The sequence below is a fragment of the Onychostoma macrolepis genome, chromosome 07 (genome assembly GCF_012432095.1).
Source record: "Onychostoma macrolepis isolate SWU-2019 chromosome 07, ASM1243209v1, whole genome shotgun sequence".
In the NCBI taxonomy this organism is placed as follows: domain Eukaryota; kingdom Metazoa; phylum Chordata; class Actinopteri; order Cypriniformes; family Cyprinidae; genus Onychostoma; species Onychostoma macrolepis.
Genome location: NC_081161.1, coordinates 12,648,516 through 12,667,616, shown reverse-complemented (window position 1 = coordinate 12,667,616; position 19,101 = coordinate 12,648,516). Strand labels below are relative to the sequence as shown.

Here is a 19,101-nt window from a genome sequence, read left to right as displayed (position 1 = left end):
ATACAATATCACATTTCTGTACACAAACAAAAAACAAACTTCTGTATACATAATAAATCTAATGAATATCCATCATAATAATCACCGTTGAATATCCATTTGGTAATCCAGATATCACCAGCTGAGTCTGTAGCTGTGAGGAAAAATCTTCTTGTGCAAATATTCCACAACCTCTTTTTTATCCTTCAGTTTCTCAAATTCATAGTATGAAATCTAGAGACAGAGTAAAACTAAGGCCATTATGGAGCATTGTCAAACATTGTAAACATTGTCATGCATTCAAGACTGGGGTTTAAAGCAATAGTTAGCCCAAAAACAAAAATTAATTTTACTTCAATTTTACTTCACCCTCACCCTCATGTTGATAAAAATTCAGAAGACTTAAATTTAAACCACTGGAGTTGTATGGATAAATTTTACACTACCTATGTGTCCTTTTCAGAGCTTGAAATGTTTTGTAGCTTGTGGATTGAAACAATAACAATACTTTAAATACAGTTGTCACCTTATGTTACACCTTGCAAAATCTGCAGAATGTTTATTAAAAAAAAATGATAGGGATCCTAAAAAGATTTTCCTCCAGGTCTTGAACATTCTTTGGTTTCTTCTGCATATTTCTTTCAACCCTATTAAACGGTGACTATTTTCACACAGAGGACAACTGATGTTCAAGGAGGGTGATGATTGGGGTAAATTGTCCTCATTTTGTCTATGTAGTTTCTGAAGAAAAAATGTACAATTCCCAGCTCTTAATGCATTTTTATGAACCCTCTTCTATTTTGCTACAATTATTATAGTTTCGCTGATTCTGCAAGGTACATGTAAAATTATGAGCACAACTCTAATTTTCTTTCCACTCTGGAACACAAAAAGGATAGAGTTTGGAACAACATTTGGGTAAATTACAAATTTTATTTTGGGGGAACTATTCTTTTAAATGAACATTTTAGCTTGATTTATGAAACATGCAAATACACTTAGAAAGGTATAGAAGAAAAAAGTTTTAGTAAAAGAAAAAAAGTTTTTTAGTAAAGCACAGTCGGTAAATAAAAAGGCAAGAGAAAAGAAGTTTGTTTTACCTGAACAACTTCATATCCCAGAATCCTCAGGTGACGCTGCTTGATGGCTTCCTTGCCTAGTAGTTTCTCTGCATTTGCTGCAAAGCGCTTTGACCCATCAATACAGAGAGCAATTCTGATAATAAACAAATTAATATCAATATCACTAATCATCAGTTTCTACATCATTTGCAAACCGCAGGAAATGGCTTACCTTTTATGGACTTCATCTGTATGTGAAGCAGGCAAGACGTACCCTTCTTCATCTAGTTTTATCTCAATGTCTGCATATATACAAATGAGAAAATAGTGGCATATACAGCCACAGAGATATACCAATCAGAAGGTTTACATGTATTGGTGTAAGAAATTGACAGCTATGCAATTTTAGGACAAAAGTGGATGCATAATATGTACCTAGCGTATAACAATATGGTGTAAGTACTCTGGAAGCAAAGTAAGATTGAGCTCCCAGCAGATCCACTAGGGCGGACTTCACAGCATTGTAGAAATGAGGTTCCACTGGAGTCTCCAAAGACTGTCCAGAAGCCAAAAATGACTTTACTTGAAACTTTGGCGAAAGTCGTGGTCCCTTCATTTAAGTGTAAGAAATATGTAAATGAGCATTGTTATGAATAAGCAAGCAACATTATTATATAATTCATATATAACACTCCTTTTAAATTGTATTTTTTTAGGAGCCCAAAAAGCTGGGTATACTTCATTTTATGCTTTTCGCTCTGTCTCATGCACAACTGTATCCATGCAGCTTGTTGACCACAGAACGAGTTTGACACATGCTTAGTACCACCTTACCTCTTCTGTAACAACATTCACCTTGCATGTGTGCTCAATGCAGGGTAGTAACTGATGACATGTAATCTGTATTATGTAATCAGATTCCAAAAAAATAAGTATATGTAATTAAAGTATATTACATTTTAAAATACTCATAATCAGATTACAGTTACTTTTTATGGATTACATTATTACATATTTACACAATGACAATTATTATTCACAATTTATTCATTCTCCCTATTTTTTTTTTCTCTTTTACATTTTCCTTCTATGTTTAATTGTAAGTTTAAAACAAGTTAGATAAAAATAAAAAAGTAATCCTAAAAATGTACCTAAAATTAGGTACCTAGATTACATTACTAACTACCATTTTCATCATCCAATCAGTCACGCAGACAGTATGCAGACCTTTGGAAAACATGAGCTGGACACCAGACAGATGCTGATTTCTGCAACAGATGCTCTTTACTTGCCTCATCAGGATTTCCCAAATGGGGGTTTACAAAAAAAATAAAAAACCTATCCCATTTCAAATGGTCATCAAAATGATCACAATATAATTGACAAAATCAAGCAGCCCTGCACTATAAATAAAACATTTACTAAAAACATATTTAAATTGTTTACCTACAAGTTATTTGACCACTGTGTTCATTGCCCCCACCCCACCCCACCCCTCCCCACCCCTGGCTGAAAGGTGATGTACAGTGAGGGAAGAAACTATTTGATCCCCTGCTGATTTTGTACATTTGCCCACTGACAAAGAAATTATCAGTCTATAGTTTTAATGGTAGGTTTATTTAAACAGTGAGAGACAAAAAAACAAAAAAACAAAAAAAATCCAGAAAAACGCATTTCAAAAAAGTTATAAACTGATTTGCATTTTAATGAGTGAAATAAGTATTTGATCCCTTCGCAAAACATGACTTCGTACTTGGAGGCAAAACCCTTGTTGGCAATCACAGAGGTCAGACGTTTCTTGTAGTTGGCCACCAGGTTTGCACACATCTCAGGAGGGATTTTGTCCCACTCCTCTTTGTAGATCTGCTCCAAGTCATTAAGGTTTCGAGGCTGATGTTTGGCAACTCGAGCCTTCAACTCCCTCCACAGATTTTCTATGGGATTAAGGACTGGAGCCTGGCTAGGCCACTCCAGGACCTTAATGTGCTTCTTCTTGAGCCACTCCTTCGTTGCCTTGGCCATGAGTTTTGGGTCATTGTCATGCTGGAATACCCATCCATGACCCATTTTCAATGCCCTGGCCCTGACGGTTCATCATCCCTTTGATGCGGTGCAGTTGTCCTGTCCCCTTAGCAGAAAAACACCCCCAAAGCATAATGTTTCCACGGTGTTGTTTCCATAATGTTTTGACGGTGGGGATGGTGTTCTTGGGGTCATAGGCAGCATTTCTCCTCCTCCAAACACGGCGAGTTGAGTTGATGCCAAAGAGCTCGATTGTGGTCTCATCTGACCACAACACTTTCACCCAGTACTCCTCTGAATCATTCAGATGGTCAACTTCAGACGGGCCTTTACATGTGCTTTCTTGAGCAGGGGAACCTTGCGGGCTCTGCAGAATTTCAGTCCTTCACAGCATAGTGTGTTACCAATTGTTTTCTTGGTGACTATGGTCCCAGCTGTCTTGAGATCACTGACAAGATCCTCCCGTGTAGTTCTGGGCTGATTCCTCACCGTTCTCATGATCATTGAAACTCCACAGGATGAGATCTTGCATGGAGCCCCAGTCCGAGAGAGACTGACCGTTATTTTGTCTTTCCTCCATTTGTGAATAAATCGCACCAACTGTTGTCACCTCCTCACCAAGCTGCTTGGCGATGGTCTTGTAACCCATTCCAGCCTTGTGTAGGTCTACAATCTTGTCCCTGACATCCTTGGACAGCTCTTTGGTTTTGGCCATGGTGGAGAGTTTGGAATCTGATTGATTGATTGCTTCTGTGGACAGGTGTCTTTTATACAGGTAACAAGCTGAGATCTCAGCTCCTTACATGTATAAATTACACTTGGGAGCCAGAAATCTTGCTGATTGATAGGGGATCAACTACTTATTTCACTCATTAAAATGCAAATCAATTTATAATTTTTTTTGTTGTTATTCTGTCTCTCACTGTTAAAATAAACCTACCATTAAAATTAGAGACTGATCATTTCTTTGTCAGTGGACAAACGTTCAAAATCAGTAGGGGATCAAATAATTTTTAACAGTATGTTGTCCCCTCTATTGTACTGACATGAATGTTACATTTCTTTCTGCCTAACAGCAATTCTGTTTGCTTGGTGTGAAAGAACCATTTGTTTGGAATTTGTTTCATTTTTCACATCACATTTGGTATAAAACAACAAGTCTTAAGCATAGTAAAAAATAATAATAATGCAGTTTCACTCACATCATAAAATGGACACTCAAGCTTTACAGTCATGTAAAGTTGGGTCAGCTGTGCAAGCACTCTGTGATCTATCCCACTGCTCTCCTCCCCTTCAAAAGAGAGATGGAAAATATATTATTTAAAAAGTTTAGTACATTGCATAGAGATGTTAATGATTAAGTGCTAAATATCTTTTTAAAGAATTAAGCTTCTATTGTCTATTAACCAATTTCAGCATAAATGTTCAGTAATTATGCAAGTAGATGGTGAAATCACTGTTTCACAACCAATCTGTATGTTCTATACCATACACTAATTATAGTAATAAATTAAAGAATTACATTTAAATTATTAGCTAAATACCAATACTCATGTTTGAGCATATTTAAACAATTAATAAGTAGGCCACGAGCATATGAACATGGACAACTCCAAGTATTATTATTCCGTATTAATGATAATGATTAATTAATCAATTAATATTAAAATAAGTGATCAATTAATCATGAATATTCCTGAACATTGAACCCAGGTACTGTATAGAAAATGTTTCATTGTTTCTTACCCTGTAGCTGTTGCATGAAGTAAGGGCTGAAGACTTTTGAGACAAAGTTAAGTGGGTATCTCTGTAGAAGGGTACAGGCATACAGTAGGTCGAGCAGGGCTCTGGGCTGAAATTGGGAAAACCGGGCATGCAAAACAGACTCCACCTTTCGGAACAATCTCCCAGCATCAGGTGGCAGGTATCCCAAAACTCCCAGTGCAGCTATCTGTTGTGACACCTGCCATGTCGAGTACTCCTCTGCACGATACACAAAACTCTCAGCCACCGTGTTAAAAACAGGTGGAGAAAGAATGCGCCATCGCCGGAAAAACTGCATCACCTTGGTTACGGTTTCTGCATGAGCAGTAAAGGCAATGTTGGGCACATGGCGCTCAAGAGCTTCCACAAGAAAGTGGTCACTGTGTCCATAGTGCATAAGTGCTGACAACACCACAATCAGTTCTGGATCTGCAAAGTTTTGCACATGATGGACAGCTTGCTTGCAAAGTGCAATTACAAGTGGTAATGCTTCTGTATGTCTCAATTTGAACAAAGCACCTAGAATTTCACTAATCGCCCCTGGGCCCATTTGTTGCACTAATTGAAGTGCCTGAGCGTTCATTTCATTTAGAAGCTCCAGATAGCATCCATCTTCACCCAAACCAGTTGCTAGCATAGAGTAAACAGCAACTAGCTCTGCTGTATTCCATTGAGCTGTATCTTTATTTTGGAGCTGACTCATAGCCTGTTTTATCATGCAACTGTTAGGACCTTCCAATGCAAATAAAGCCCTTGATAACCCACATAGCACTTCAACACTGAGCCGTTCCAAATTCAGTCTCTTTTGACTTTCGAACATCAGCTTTAGCACTAGGCGGCTCTGAGGGTCAAGGTAGAGACGTGTACAGCCCAGGAGAGCTCTAACCAATACCTCATCCTGTAATCTGGCTGAATCATTCTCTAGTGTTTGGCAAAGTTTATTAAGGCCTGCATCTGATAGTAGTATCTGTGGTTTCCAAAGACCACGTGCGGAATCATGCTCCAAGTCTGCCAGTCGGTGAAGTATAGATGCTGCTGCTGCACCTGAGAGGAGAGGGTAAGATCGCAAGAGACGAAGAACTTGCTGAGATGAAGTACAGGAGGTGAGTCGTTTCATAAATGTGTGGTCCTCATCAGAAGTCAGGTGGTGCAACAAAGACAGACCACTTCCACTGGGGAGGAGCTCCTGGTAAGGGCGAACAGATCCAGCAACAACGAACATTGGACCTCGTTCTGTGGTGCATACACTCCTTGGACTGAGGCTGGAACATGTGGGAAAGCAGACAGTAGAGGTTCGGAGACAGGGAGAAGACAGACGCTTACCAGCAAATGCTTTCAGTGATGGAAGGATCTGGTCATCCAAATGGCTCAGGAAATGCAGCCTCAGTGCTAGTGTTCTGGCCATCATAAAAAGTGCCACCATATCCTTAATCTACAGTCACAACAAAACAAAGAATATGTAAATTAAAGTTAAACATCACGATCGACTGAATTTGTAATCAGAAATGTTTCTGTTTTAAGGTCAAGTGAAGTTTCTGTTGATGAGCCTCAAAACTTAATTGATGCTTCCTTGTTTTCTCACTCTGTCAAAATTATTTCTTGGTTATTTCTTACTATTCAAAATTATTATTAATTCCATAATGTGGTTGAATAATTCTTTGAGGACATTATTAAACAAGTTGTTGTTGTTGTTTTTAATTAATTAATTAGAAATATAAAATAAATATTGTGTTGTCCATTTTACCTGAAATACATTAAATTTAAAACTCTTTCCCAAGTTGCACAATGATAAACAGGTAATAACACAAGGAACATTTGTCCTAAGAACTATCCTAACTAGATTAATTGTACTACATGAAGCAGGAAGCAACTAAAGAGTGAGATTTTTTCTGACATCTCCTAAAGAGAACAGCTCTGTGAATCTCACAAAAACACACATCAATTTTAGGGATGGGCAATATAATTTGTGATATGTGACCAAGTCTGTAGAAACCCCATCTAATGTAATGTTTTTACTGTTTTCTACATAAAATCATCCTACATAATCTAAAGAACATTATGTGAAAATATAACCTCGATTATCTTTAATATTGACTGAACAAGACCGGGCTCAAAAAAACATATTTTTGAGAAGTTCCAATGTAAAGACAAGCTAACATTTAAATCTGCAACACATTTGAACCATAATTATCCTAACATACCACATTAAAGCTGAAATTCTCCCATTTTCAGTGATACATGACACATTTATGAAAACATTTTGTAAAACAGGTTTATGATGCGCATGTCTAAAAAGCACAAAAACATTTAAATTAATGGGGGAATTGAATAATCAAATGTAAAAATAATCACTGCATAGTCTTGTACGTAGTCATTACAATTAAACTGATTATTGTTAAATCTACAAAAATTGTTCAGTCAAGAGCAGTGAGTAGGTCCCTCTTTTCTTTTATTGTTTAATTAATATTAACACAGATGCCAGCAGATTTATAATGCACACATCTAAGGGGTTGTAACAATACACAACTCGCCATGCGATACGATTGATTTCACAATACGATTTTCTCACAATTTTTTTAACAAAATGAGATTTAAGACAAATTATACAGTATATGAAAAGGTGTCCTTTTATTATTGCTTGGACGAAATGCATGTTTTTTTGTGAAATTGAAATATAACAAAACCAAAATAAATTTTAAAACAAACCCCAAATCAAATAAGCAACACAAATAAAAGAAAACTGCAGAATATCTGAGTACCTCACCAGCTGCCTTAACTATGAAGAAATTAGAAAGAAATTGTATCCCAAATTTGAAACACTTTGCCCTGACTTCAAAATGTTAAACAAGAAAACACAACTTCCATATTTATTAGGAGAAAAACAAGATTGTATCTTACTAGCAGCAAGACACATTGATGCCGGTCACAAAAAGAGGGAGTCAACAAATCAGTGATGTGCACACAAACACACACAGAATCTTAAATTGCTAATAGAATTTATTCGCTCTATTTTGTTTAATTATATATACACAAGCATGTATTTATTTATTTATTATTATTATTTTTAAAATACATCTGTTCTAGATTCAATGTAAACACTATGCTTTGGCAATACATTGTAGCAATTGTCATGCCAATAAAGCACATATTGAATTGAATTGAGAGAGAGAGAGAGAGAGAGAGAGAGAGAGAACTACCACTCTTTCACGTGGAAATCAAATTAGCAGTATAAAACGTCACTCTGTAATGCTAGAAACTATGACTAATAATATGAATGAATAGCGGTTACCTCTGAAGCATGGGTCCACTGCAGATTACACACAAAGAAACAGTTTTTAACTAGTTATTAATGACACAATAAAGACGGGCTCCCTCAAAATAATGCATTTATAGTAGCTGACAGGAGTTCGTTACGTTTCGCATTCTCTTAAGTAAAGGTTTCAGATATACGCTGAAAAATGCAAAACATTTAAAGGGACAGCTGTGAGTTTATACGAGGCACAAGTGATAATAGCTATTGTTGCTAACAAATTGCGGTGAGGTCCATTCGACCGTAAGCTCCCCAGCAAAGTTAACTTCACTTTTCCGCCATGCTGCTTCTTCTTCTTCTTCCTTTTTTTTTTTTTTTTGACGGATCGCACCAATTTCGCGCATTACCGCCACCTACTGTGAACTCGATCCAGAGACTCTAATTACTAGCCCCCTCCCCCTATGGAATGCTAATCCTGCCATAATTAGAAATAAATAAAGAAATGTAAAAAAAGCAAAAATAAATATATAAATAAATATACAAAGAAGAGTAAAAAAGCAAAAATAAATAATTATTTATAATTGTATTTCCTTATTTATGTATTTCTTTCTTTTTTTTCCACATTTATTTTATTTATACATTTATTTATTTCCCCTTTTACTTGTTTTTACATTTATGTATTTATTTACGTATTTCTTTCTTTCTTTCCACATTTATATATTTCCACATTTATTTATTTCTACATTTATTTATTTTCACATTTATTTATTTATACATTTCTTTGTCCGTAGGGTAATGAGGAGGGTGTGTTTTACCTCAGGAATAGCAATCGAGCCAGAGTAGTCTAGGGGTAAGCTTTGAGGCCACAGTGACACCTTGTGGTGCCCAAATGAAGTACATGAAATGTAGCCTACAACATGACGCACCTGTTGATAGTGTGGGATGAATGACTTAGATGGGCAATTTGGCCAAAATGTTATATTACGGTTATTATTTCAGTTTCACGTCGGGGGTTGTTTCGGCTGGGAAGCCTGCAATCAGTGATAGCGTGTATTTGCCGAAGCTCGCGAAAGCGTGCAATCGCTCTCTTATGCGTGCTGTTTTTTTAGGTTTCACTTTCAACGCATACAACGCATGTTTCCAAGATTCGGAATAGAAGGAGGTATCAGTTACTGTAGAAGATTTGTTGCCTCGCGCCACTTCCCGTGTTAACAGTCACTGCATCAACTGATTATAATGGGTTCTCTTGGTGTATACACGGCTTTAGATACAGATTAATCACACGTTTTAGGCTGGAAATATACAGAATTAAGTCAAACAAAAGGTGTCCATGGGAACGGAGCTAGTGAAACACACAAGCCATGCATTGAACATACAAGCAGCATCATGCTCATCCAAACAGTGCCTGTCGTGTGCCCTCAGCATTTTGAGCTAACTGAATTTTTTTAATGTAACCAAAAACAACATTGACAGCATCAGAAACAAACCCATAAACTGATGTCCAGGGGCATTAAAAAAAAAAAAAAAAAACGTATTAAATGTATGCATCATGAATATGGAATGCCACGTTCTTAAAGGGATAGTTCACCCCAAAATGAAAATTCTGTCATCATTTACTCACCCTCAAGTAGTTCCAAACTTGTATGAATGTCTTTGTTCTGCTGAACACAAAGGAAGATATTCTGAAGAATGTGGGAAACAGAGCAGTTCTGGGGCACCATTGAATTCCATAGTATTTTTTTCCTACTATGGAAGCCAATGGAGCCTCTGGTTACAAACTTTCTTCAAAATATCTTCCTTTGTGTTCGGCAGAACAAAGACATTCATACAGGTTTGGAATATCTTAATAATGACCAGCTCATTGAGGAGAGGTGTGCTATATCTTTTTCTATATCTTTTCTAAGCGATCGGACCTACGATGTTCGCACAGCGGACGAAAAAGCGGGCAAAAAAGTCCATTGACTTACAATGGCGGAATGTTCGTGAATTTTAATCTCAACTGTCACTTTCTCACACACACACACAAGCAGGCCCTTAGAGCCCCTTCTCTCTCTCTCTCTGTAACACACACACTCATTTGACTCATCTTTTAAGTAACCAATAAGTAATGACCTATGACCTTCATAGCCACACCCTAGCAACCACTTACAGCACCCTAGCAACCACCCCATAGACCTCCATTGAAAACAGATCAAAAGGGATATCTTTGGATAAAAGTGTCATATAAACATGCAGGTTTTGCTCTTTTGACTCGTGATCAAATGCTACACATGCTAGCAGTGAATAGCTACATGCTAATAGTGATTAGCTAAGTGTTAAATCAGACTAAGAACATACGAATAACTCTATAAATCTACATAGTAATGATGTGTGACAACTACCAACCGCTTAGCAATACGCTTAGTAACCTCCCAGTTATAGAGGTGTGCTATATCTTTTATAAGTAATTGAGTGTACGATGTTCGTCTGGTGGACGAAAAAATTTGGGCGAAAAAGTCCCATAGACTTAACATTGGCACAAAATTAGTAAGATTATATCTTTTGATCAGGAAGTCATAAAGACTTGGGGGAGAGCTCTTTTGACTCGGCCTATCAAGCGGCCAATAAGTACTGACATAAGAACTTCAAAGCTATGCCCTAGAAACCACTTACAGCACCCTAGCAACTGTAAAAGGACATTAACAAACTATTTTTCAGCACCATGTTTGTAGAAACATTGGGTAGGGCTCTGTTGATTCAGACTGTCAAATAGTCTTTAAATATCATGCCATAAACTGTATAGCCACACCATAGCAACCATATAGAGCACCCTAGCAACCATATAGCAACAAGAAGCCATATCTCAGCTCCACAACATCATACAGACATGGGAGTTGGCTCTCTACGATCATGCTGAAAGCTATATTGACAGTCTAGTGCAGAGTTTTGCCACGGCAAGCACCACTCACATTTTCTTCAGGAAATGTACATTCTAGTTTGTTTTGGTATTTCGTTTTTGATGTGTGTTTAACTTTGTGGGGGGTTTACGAGGCACTGGCAGAGAGAGCCGTCTGAGATGAAAATCAAAAGTTAAATTGGTAAGTAGATGTTAAAACGCATATATACAATTTTCTTAATTACCTTACGAGTTTCATTGTAATGTTATTTGAAAGGTATAATTGCAAATGTCCCGTTTTTCTCCCGCAGCGTCAATAGCAGACACGCGGTCGTCGTGAAGCAGGCGGAAAGAGAGCCCTCGTGAAGGCTCATATGAAGTACGCAGGTAGGTTAATGGTAAAATAACCTGTGTACATTTTGCTTAGTTGTCTTCAAAATGTTCTGTAATGTTCATGAACTACACAAACAACATTAAATGGCAATTGCGCCAAAAGCGGAACGAAACAGCGCTACTCGTCTGAATCGCGTGCCGCACTGACCGTTTATCAACTCGGCCCAAAAGAAAAGAGCACCGCGGAGAGCTCGGAGCGAATGCGTTGAGTTCACCGACCGTTCGCGGTCACGCAATCACTAAACAGCGCTGCGAGATCCAGTGAGAAACGCACGAGTTCTCCGATTTAAAAAATACATGTCCCTGTTATTTAAACTAGTTTAATGTCTGATCAGATTATGCGTACATTACCAACAGCACTGACGCGGAAAACAGGAGAAGGCTTTCAAATATATAAATTGCCAGCATTTACCATGGATTTACTGTAACACTAACTGTCTGTAACCATGTTATTGTGGCAGAAATGTAGGTTCATATTTAATTTGATTAAATTCTGAATTTGTAGGCATTACATGTTTTAAAGGAGTAATGGAATATAATTACAGCATTACAGGTATTAAGCTAATTTTTTGTCTATTTGTGTTATTTGTATTGCATTTGTATAGAGTAGTCTATAATAAAACCATAATTAACTGTCTGTTTTCAACTTTTCACAACTTTCACCCAGGAGCAAAAAAATCTGCCACTAAACTTGAAAGAAAAAGATTTGACATTTATCATGGCAATTATCAATATCGACTGATATTGTTCAATTTCAATTTCCTGTTTTCTTCCAACAGCAGGACTGGCAGACAGGCGGTCATCCTGAAGCAGGCGGGAAGAGAGCCTTGTGATAAAGACTCACTGAAGTTTGCTGGTAGGTTAAAGAGATTGTTCACCTAAAAATGAAAATTTGCTGTTAAATTACTCCCTTCGCTTCATAAGACCTCAATGTATCGTCAGGAGCCACAATATTAAATTAATTTTTCCTGTGTATGTTTTTTTGACTCTCATAGTGCCGGTAGCCGTTGACTTGCATTATATGAATCACAGGACCACAGTTCCAGCTAAAAACTTCTTTAGTGTTGAACTGAAGAAGAAAAGTCACCTACATTTGGATGGTGAGTAAATTAACACCAAATTTTCATTTTTGGGTGAAAAATCCCTTTATTTTGCACCTTTTGAAATGTACGTGAGTTTGGATGCATGTGAATTAATTTTAATTTGTTGATGTTTATTCATCTTCTCTAGATGTCCGATGATCGCAGCATGATCCTTGATGTGTTCAATGTATTCTACTTTCCATGGGGCAGAAAGACCTGCAGCCTAAAATACAGTCTTTGGCAAACCTATTTGGTTAAAAAGTAAAACACTTCTTTTTTTTCTTTTTCTTTTTTTTTTTGCACACTTTGAATAGCTACTACCATTCACAAATACTGTGCAAATTTCTATGCTCCATACAGATTCACGTTTTGGTAACAATTAAAATGTTTCTGTTGAAAATGTGACTTAACAATATGAGCTTACTCTTATAACAGCATTGTTTCTGTTAAGTACATTAATGTAGGTGACAAACTGTTGTTGTTCAGTGTGCTTTTAATTGTTCTGATACTCCAAGTATTTTAATTGTATTTTTTATTATTAAATGTTATTATGCAGTTAAGTATACATTATCGAAATTCATCTATGTAGTGTAACCCAAATAAAGTTGTTGATGTGAAGAAAAAAATGTTTTAATGATTTATAAAATAATTTAAAGCCAATAAACACAATATATAAACGGGAAAAGTTGAGTTTAGTCTGTTTGCCTTTTAAGTTATCTGTACTTAAAAAAATAAGTTAATTCAATGAGAAGACCACATTAGGTGAACTCAATTAAACTGAGTTGTCAATTTCCCATTACTCAGTTAAACTGAGAGAATCACTTTCCAATCACTTTCCAAAAATCCAAAAATCATTTGAGTAGTCTCAACTTATTAGGGTTTACAGTGTGCGAAAATGCATTGTAAAATTATTTGACGCTTTCCAAATCTATTTCGTTATACTATTATTACGAAGAATACAGATTCTAGACCAGGAGTTATGGGCAGCTTTTCCATCTAAAAGCAATCAGTTAGACTATTTTACACTGTGAGTTAGACTATTGTACACGCTAACTAAAGTCCGGCCGCCCCCTTGGTCTGGGGCCTGCTGTGGCCTCAAAGCTTACCTCTTGACTACTCTGGCTCGATTGCTATTCCTGAGGTAAAACGCCCTCCTCATTACCCTACGGACAAAGAAATGTAGAAATATATAAATGTGGAAATAAATAAATAAATACGTAAATAAATACATAAATGTGAAAATAAATAAAAGTAAATAAATGTAATAAATAAATGTATAAATACAAAAAAGAAAAAAAGAAATGTGGAAAAAAAAGAAAAAAAAACATAAATAAGGAAATAAAATTATAAATAATGATTATTTTTACTTTTCTTTGTATATTTATATATATATATATATATATATATATATATATATATATATATATATATATATATATATTTATTTATTTGAGCTTTTTACATTTCTTTATTTATTTCTAATTATGGCAGGATTGGCATTCCATACTCCCCATCCTCCATAAAATCTATGCTACAGCCAGCGCTGCATGTTCAGCTCCTCTGGCTTAAAAAAATATATATATTATATCCATATATATTCTATAGCCTATGGTGTGAAAAAGTGTTGGCCCCCTTCCTGATTTTTTTTTTGCATGTTTGTCACACTTTAATGTTTCAGATCATCAAACAAATTTAAATATTAATCAAAGATAACACAAGTAAACACAACATGCAGTTTTTAAATGAAGTTTTTTATTATGAAGGGAAAACAAAATCCAAACTCACATGGCCCTGTGTGAAAAAGTGCTTGCCCCCAGTGGCGGCTGGCCAATAGAGGGCGCTAGGGCGCCGCCCTCCCTGAACCACACACAAAATAATAATTATATAAATTATTTAAATGTATATTTGTATGATGTGATATATTAGAAAATCTGTGAAAAATATATGTTTTCACCATCACCATATGACCCCTCTGCCTGTCAGCACGTCTCAATTTCTGATGAGGGGCACTCGAGAAATCGCCCACAGGAAGCGGGTCTTTGTAGAATTTAGTTACATGCTGATTCAAGATATAAATATATTCAAGATGTGACATAAAATTTAGCCAATCAGCGTCCTCAAATCTTAACTGAAATGGGCGATTTTTCTGTCGCCCCAAGCTGCTAAAATCAAGGCTGGTCTGTAGTGGCGCAATTTTCAATTACGTGACAATGGCAGACTCAGGTGTTATTAATTCTGGACACGAACCTAACTCTGTACAATCTCTACTCCAATGTCCGTTTGAGAGGAGAACTTTGGCAGAAAAACTGAAGGTAAAGGAGCTGGGTCCAGATCAGCCTGACCTCTTAATGAGACAGTAGACAAGCGAAAAAGGGAAGTACACGCGAAGCTACTCTTCCCGTTGGTACACCAAAAAGGCCTGGCTATGTGGATGCGTTTCTGCTAATGCCTTATTTTGTTTCCCGTGCTTGCTGTTTAAAGCATCTGGGGCAGATCCAGCATGGACAGTTGCGGGAGTGAGAGATATGAAACACCTGTCCGAGAAAGTAAGAAAACAAGAGAACGCTCTCGGTTACTAATGTAACCTCGGTTCCCCGAAATGAGGGAACGAGACATTGCTATGGGAAATACCTTTTCCTCGAATACTACTGAAGCCTTATTGAATCATGCCAGTAAAACTGGCCAATGGCGTTCAAGCGCGCGAAATATGAGCGGGATCCCACTCTATATAAGGCAGTGCTTGTACGTCATCCATTCAGAATCTTTGACTGAAGCAACTTGCCATTCTAAGATCCTGAGCTCGGTGACACGGCAATAACAGCAATGTCTCGTTCCCTCATTTCGGGGAACCGAGGTTACGTTAGTAACCGAGAGCGTTCCCCTTCAATTCGGTCACTCTACATTGCCATGGGAACGTATAAAATCCCGCCGTGTCACAGCGATGGAGCCTGGTTCGACAAAGTATGTCAAGTTTCACATCCAGAGCCGTAATGAGAGCGGCAATGATATTGGCGTTCTTCGTAAACACAGCTCAGGTCTACAGGACCTAGTCGAAACCATGTAAAAGTCAGGGAGCGCGGCAGCAAGACGATGCCGCGTCACACCAGGGGCGGAGTTAACTCCGGTGAAACAGAGAAAGTGAAATGGCCGCGGCTTCGGCGCTTTCACATATAGATTAATTGTAATTGTTTAATTTTAATGAAATCATGTTATGATGCACTGCCGTATCGGTATGATGGTGACCAAGTCCTAAAAGACGTGGTGAACTATACCATAACATTGTGATAACTGACGGGGACAGCATTGAATTGATGGTGCATTAATACAGGGTGTATACGACCTAGTCGAAACCACTCTGATACACATCTCAGATCATAGCTGAGGTTGAGTAGGCGCGTGCACTGACAGCACATGCGAGGCAAGCGACGACACATCTAGGTTATAAAACCTCGCGTAAGTGCTGGGTGACGACCAGCCTGCCACCATACAAATGTCCTGAATAGACATGCCATTTGCCCAGGCCCATGAGGACGCGAGTCCACGGGTTGAGTGGGCCCGAACCCCTATAGGACATTCCACGCCCTTAGAGCTGTAAGCCAAATCAATTTCGTTGACGATCCAGTGTGACAGCCTTTGCTTGGACACTGGCAATCCTTTTGTACGTCCACCAAAACATACAAATAGCTGCTCCGAGAGTCTGAACTGTCTAGAGCGCTTGATATAAGTACACACCACGCGTACAGGGCACAGCAGGATTGTATTAAGCGGCTCCGTCCCGGCCTGTGTTTCGGGGCGGAAAGCAGATAGTGTTATGACCTGCGCTTTAAATGGAGTCGAAAGCACTTTAGGCACATAACCTTTTCTAGGCTTCAAGGTGAGTCTGCAATTCAATACACGAGTCGTCAGTTGAAAGCGCCTGCAGGTCTCCAACTCGCTTAACAGAGACCAGCGCGAGCAGGAGCGCTGTCTTGAGAGAGAACGCTCGCAAGCTCGCTGATTGTATGGGCTCGAACGGGGGTCCCATGAGAGCGTCAAGCACAAGCGCCAAGTCCCAAGTGGGTAGAGTAGAAGGGCGAGGAGGGTTCAGCCTTCTTGCTCCTTTTAAAAATCGTATGATCAGGTCATTTCTGCCGATCGGGCGATTTTCGACGTGCGCGTGAAAGGCTGTTATAGCGGCCACATACACTTTCAATGTGGATGGCATACGACCACTATCAAATCGTTCTTGAAGGAAGGCAAGGATTATTGGTATTGGACAGCTGATTGGGTCTTCGCCCCGCGATACGCACCAACTTGAAAAAACTGTCCATTTATGTGCGTAAAGACGTCTCGTGGAAGGAGCCCTAGCCTCAGAGATAGTGTTCAACACCCGCTGAGGAAGTGCGTCTGTTACTGGCAAGCTCCGTCGAGCGGCCAGACATGAAGGCTCCATGACTCTGGATTTGGGTGCCAAATCGTTCCTTGTGCTTGAGAGAGAAGGTCTCTCTTCAGTGGGATAATCCATGGGGGGGCTACCAGCATCTCCACCAGTTCTGGGAACCACGGCTGATTGCGCCATTTCGGTGCCACTAACAGAACAGATTCCTTTTCCTCTCTGATTTTGCAAAGCACGCGAGACAGAAGCTTCACTAGAGGAAAGGCATACTTGCGTACTTTCGGCCAGCTGTGAGCTAGTGCATCCACTCCCAGAGGAGAGTGTGTCAGTGAATAAAACAGCGGACAGTGAGTGTTCTCCGCTGATGCGAAGAGATCCACCTCCGCCCTGCCGAATACACTCCAAATCATATTGACTGTCAGAGGGTGTAATCTCCACTCCCCGTGGATTATCCCGTCCCTCGACAGTAAATCCGCGCCGTAGTTCAGGCGTCCGGGGACATGTACTGCCCGGATGGAGAGGAGGTGTCGATCTGCCCACAGAAGGAGGTCTCTCGCCAGTTGCAGCAGTGGTCGCGAGTTCACACCGCCTTGGTGATTTATAAACGCCACCACTGTCATGCTGTCCGTCCTGATGAGAACGCGACGTTGAAGAATGTCTGGAAGAAAGCACTCGAGCGCTAGGTGAACAGCACGGAGCTCCAGACAGTTTATGTGCCATGACTTCTCCGTTTCTGACCACGTCCTGAAGGCTGGTCTGCCATTGCATACGGCTCCCCAGCCCGTACTCGATGCATCTGTCGTAACATTCTTTCTCCTGATCACTTGACCAATACGAACACCCCGGCGATACAGAGTCATATCGCGCCAAGGGTTCAGTGTATGCAAACAGTTGCGCGTCACTTTGATGTGTAAGGAGCCCGTGCGCCATGCGTTCTGTGGCACCCGGCTCTTTAACCAGAGCTGAAGCGGACGCATATGCAGGAGCCCTAGATTGCATACTGTCGAGGCAGCAGCCATCTGGCCGAGGGTCCTCTGAAAGCATTTCAGCGGGGGAGAACGCCCTAATTTGAAGACTGCGAGAGAACTGATCAGTTTTGTGAGCGCCTCCGACAGACGCTCAAGATATTGATTGAGTCCAGCTCCACTCCTAAAAAGGAGATGTTCTGGCTCGGTATCAGCATGCTCTTTTGCATATTTACAGTCAGTCCTAAGCTCTGAACATGAGCGAGGAGTCTGAGTTTGTCGCTGAGCAGCGCGCTCTCTGATTGGGCTTACACTAGCCAGTCGTCGAGATAGTTCAGGATGCGCATTCTGCTCTGCTTCAGAGGAGAGACAGCAGCATCCATGCATTTCGTAAACGTACGACGGGCCAGACATAAGCCGAAGGGCAGGACCGTGAATTGGTACGCTATCCCTTCGAATGCAAATCTCAGGAAGCGCCTGTGGCTGGGGGCTACCTGAATGTGAAAATAAACATCCTTTAAATCCACGGAGATAAACCAATCTCCCGGTCTGATATGTGAGAGGATTTGTCTCAGCGTTATCATTTTGAAAGAACGCTTTAAAAGAGCGCGATTCAGCGCCCTCAGGTCCAAGATTTCTTTGGCACCAGAAAATAATGACTGTAGAAGCCGCTCTCGCGGTCTGTAAGAGGCACTGATCCCAGAGCCGGTGGCCTGCCGTCTCTGTCAGGGCGGGGTTTCTGGCCCTTCGAGCCCTGGCGGCGCTTCGGCCACAGCTGTCTTGGTCTCACCGCTGGCTCATGCTCGCGCCGAACAGCAGTAGGAGGGGCGAACGGTCTTCCCGCGCGCTGCACTGAGGAGGAGCGGGAACGCGCAGGAGGGTTCGCGCTGGCACGCTTTGGTAAGAAGTGGCTAATGGCCTTCGATTGCTTCTGCGCTTCAACAAAGCGCTCCGTGAACGTCTCTACCATCGCTCCAAAGAGACCTGACGGATTCACGGGAGCGTCCAGAAGAGCCGTCTTCTCTGAGTCTTTCAACTCGGTCAGAGTCAGCCACAGGTGACGATCCAGCACCACAAGATTACCCATATTGCGGCCGATCGCTCAAGCTGTCACCTTCGTCGCTCTGAGGGCCAGATCTGTGGCGCGTCGGAGCTCTTTGAAGACTTCAGGGTCCGGGCCACCTTCATCCAGGGACTGAAGGAGCGTGGCCTGATACACCTGAAGTATCGCCATCACATGCAGTGTTGAAGCTGCCTGGCCCGCCGCTGACAAAGCCTTGCCAGCTAAGTTTGCGGTGGCTCGGCAAGGTTTAGATGGGAGAGACGCGTTGTTTC

At 40.0% G+C, this 19,101-nt stretch overlaps 1 protein-coding gene and 1 long non-coding RNA gene across 6 annotated transcripts in view; one reads left to right on the top strand and one right to left on the bottom strand.

Moving 5' to 3' along the window:
- Nucleotides 1-75: 75 nt before the first annotated feature.
- fastkd3 (FAST kinase domains 3) overlaps nt 76-19,101 on the bottom strand; it is a 30,868-nt gene continuing 11,842 nt past the window's right edge. The window contains exons 1-7 of one of the 5 annotated variants that reach the window (XM_058781965.1): nt 8,116-8,820; nt 4,809-6,258; nt 4,265-4,353; nt 1,476-1,650; nt 1,273-1,342; nt 1,080-1,194; nt 256-720 (exon numbers count right to left, since the gene is read on the bottom strand). In XM_058781965.1, the coding sequence (XP_058637948.1) occupies nt 502-720; nt 1,080-1,194; nt 1,273-1,342; nt 1,476-1,650; nt 4,265-4,353; nt 4,809-6,249 (2,109 nt within the window). In that variant the 5' untranslated portion in view covers nt 6,250-6,258; nt 8,116-8,820 and the 3' untranslated portion in view covers nt 256-501. Of the gene's footprint in view, nt 214-255; nt 859-1,079; nt 1,195-1,272; nt 1,343-1,475; nt 1,941-4,264; nt 4,354-4,808; nt 6,259-8,115; nt 8,821-19,101 lie in introns of those variants that run through there. The other 4 variants (XM_058781963.1, XM_058781962.1, XM_058781964.1 and 1 more) reach the window with 4 other exon arrangements.
- On the top strand, nt 10,648-13,101 carry LOC131544035 (uncharacterized). Its single transcript, XR_009272033.1, has 5 exons — nt 10,648-11,153; nt 11,263-11,338; nt 12,124-12,200; nt 12,340-12,444; nt 12,575-13,101. It is a non-coding gene; the product is annotated as an uncharacterized LOC131544035 (long non-coding RNA).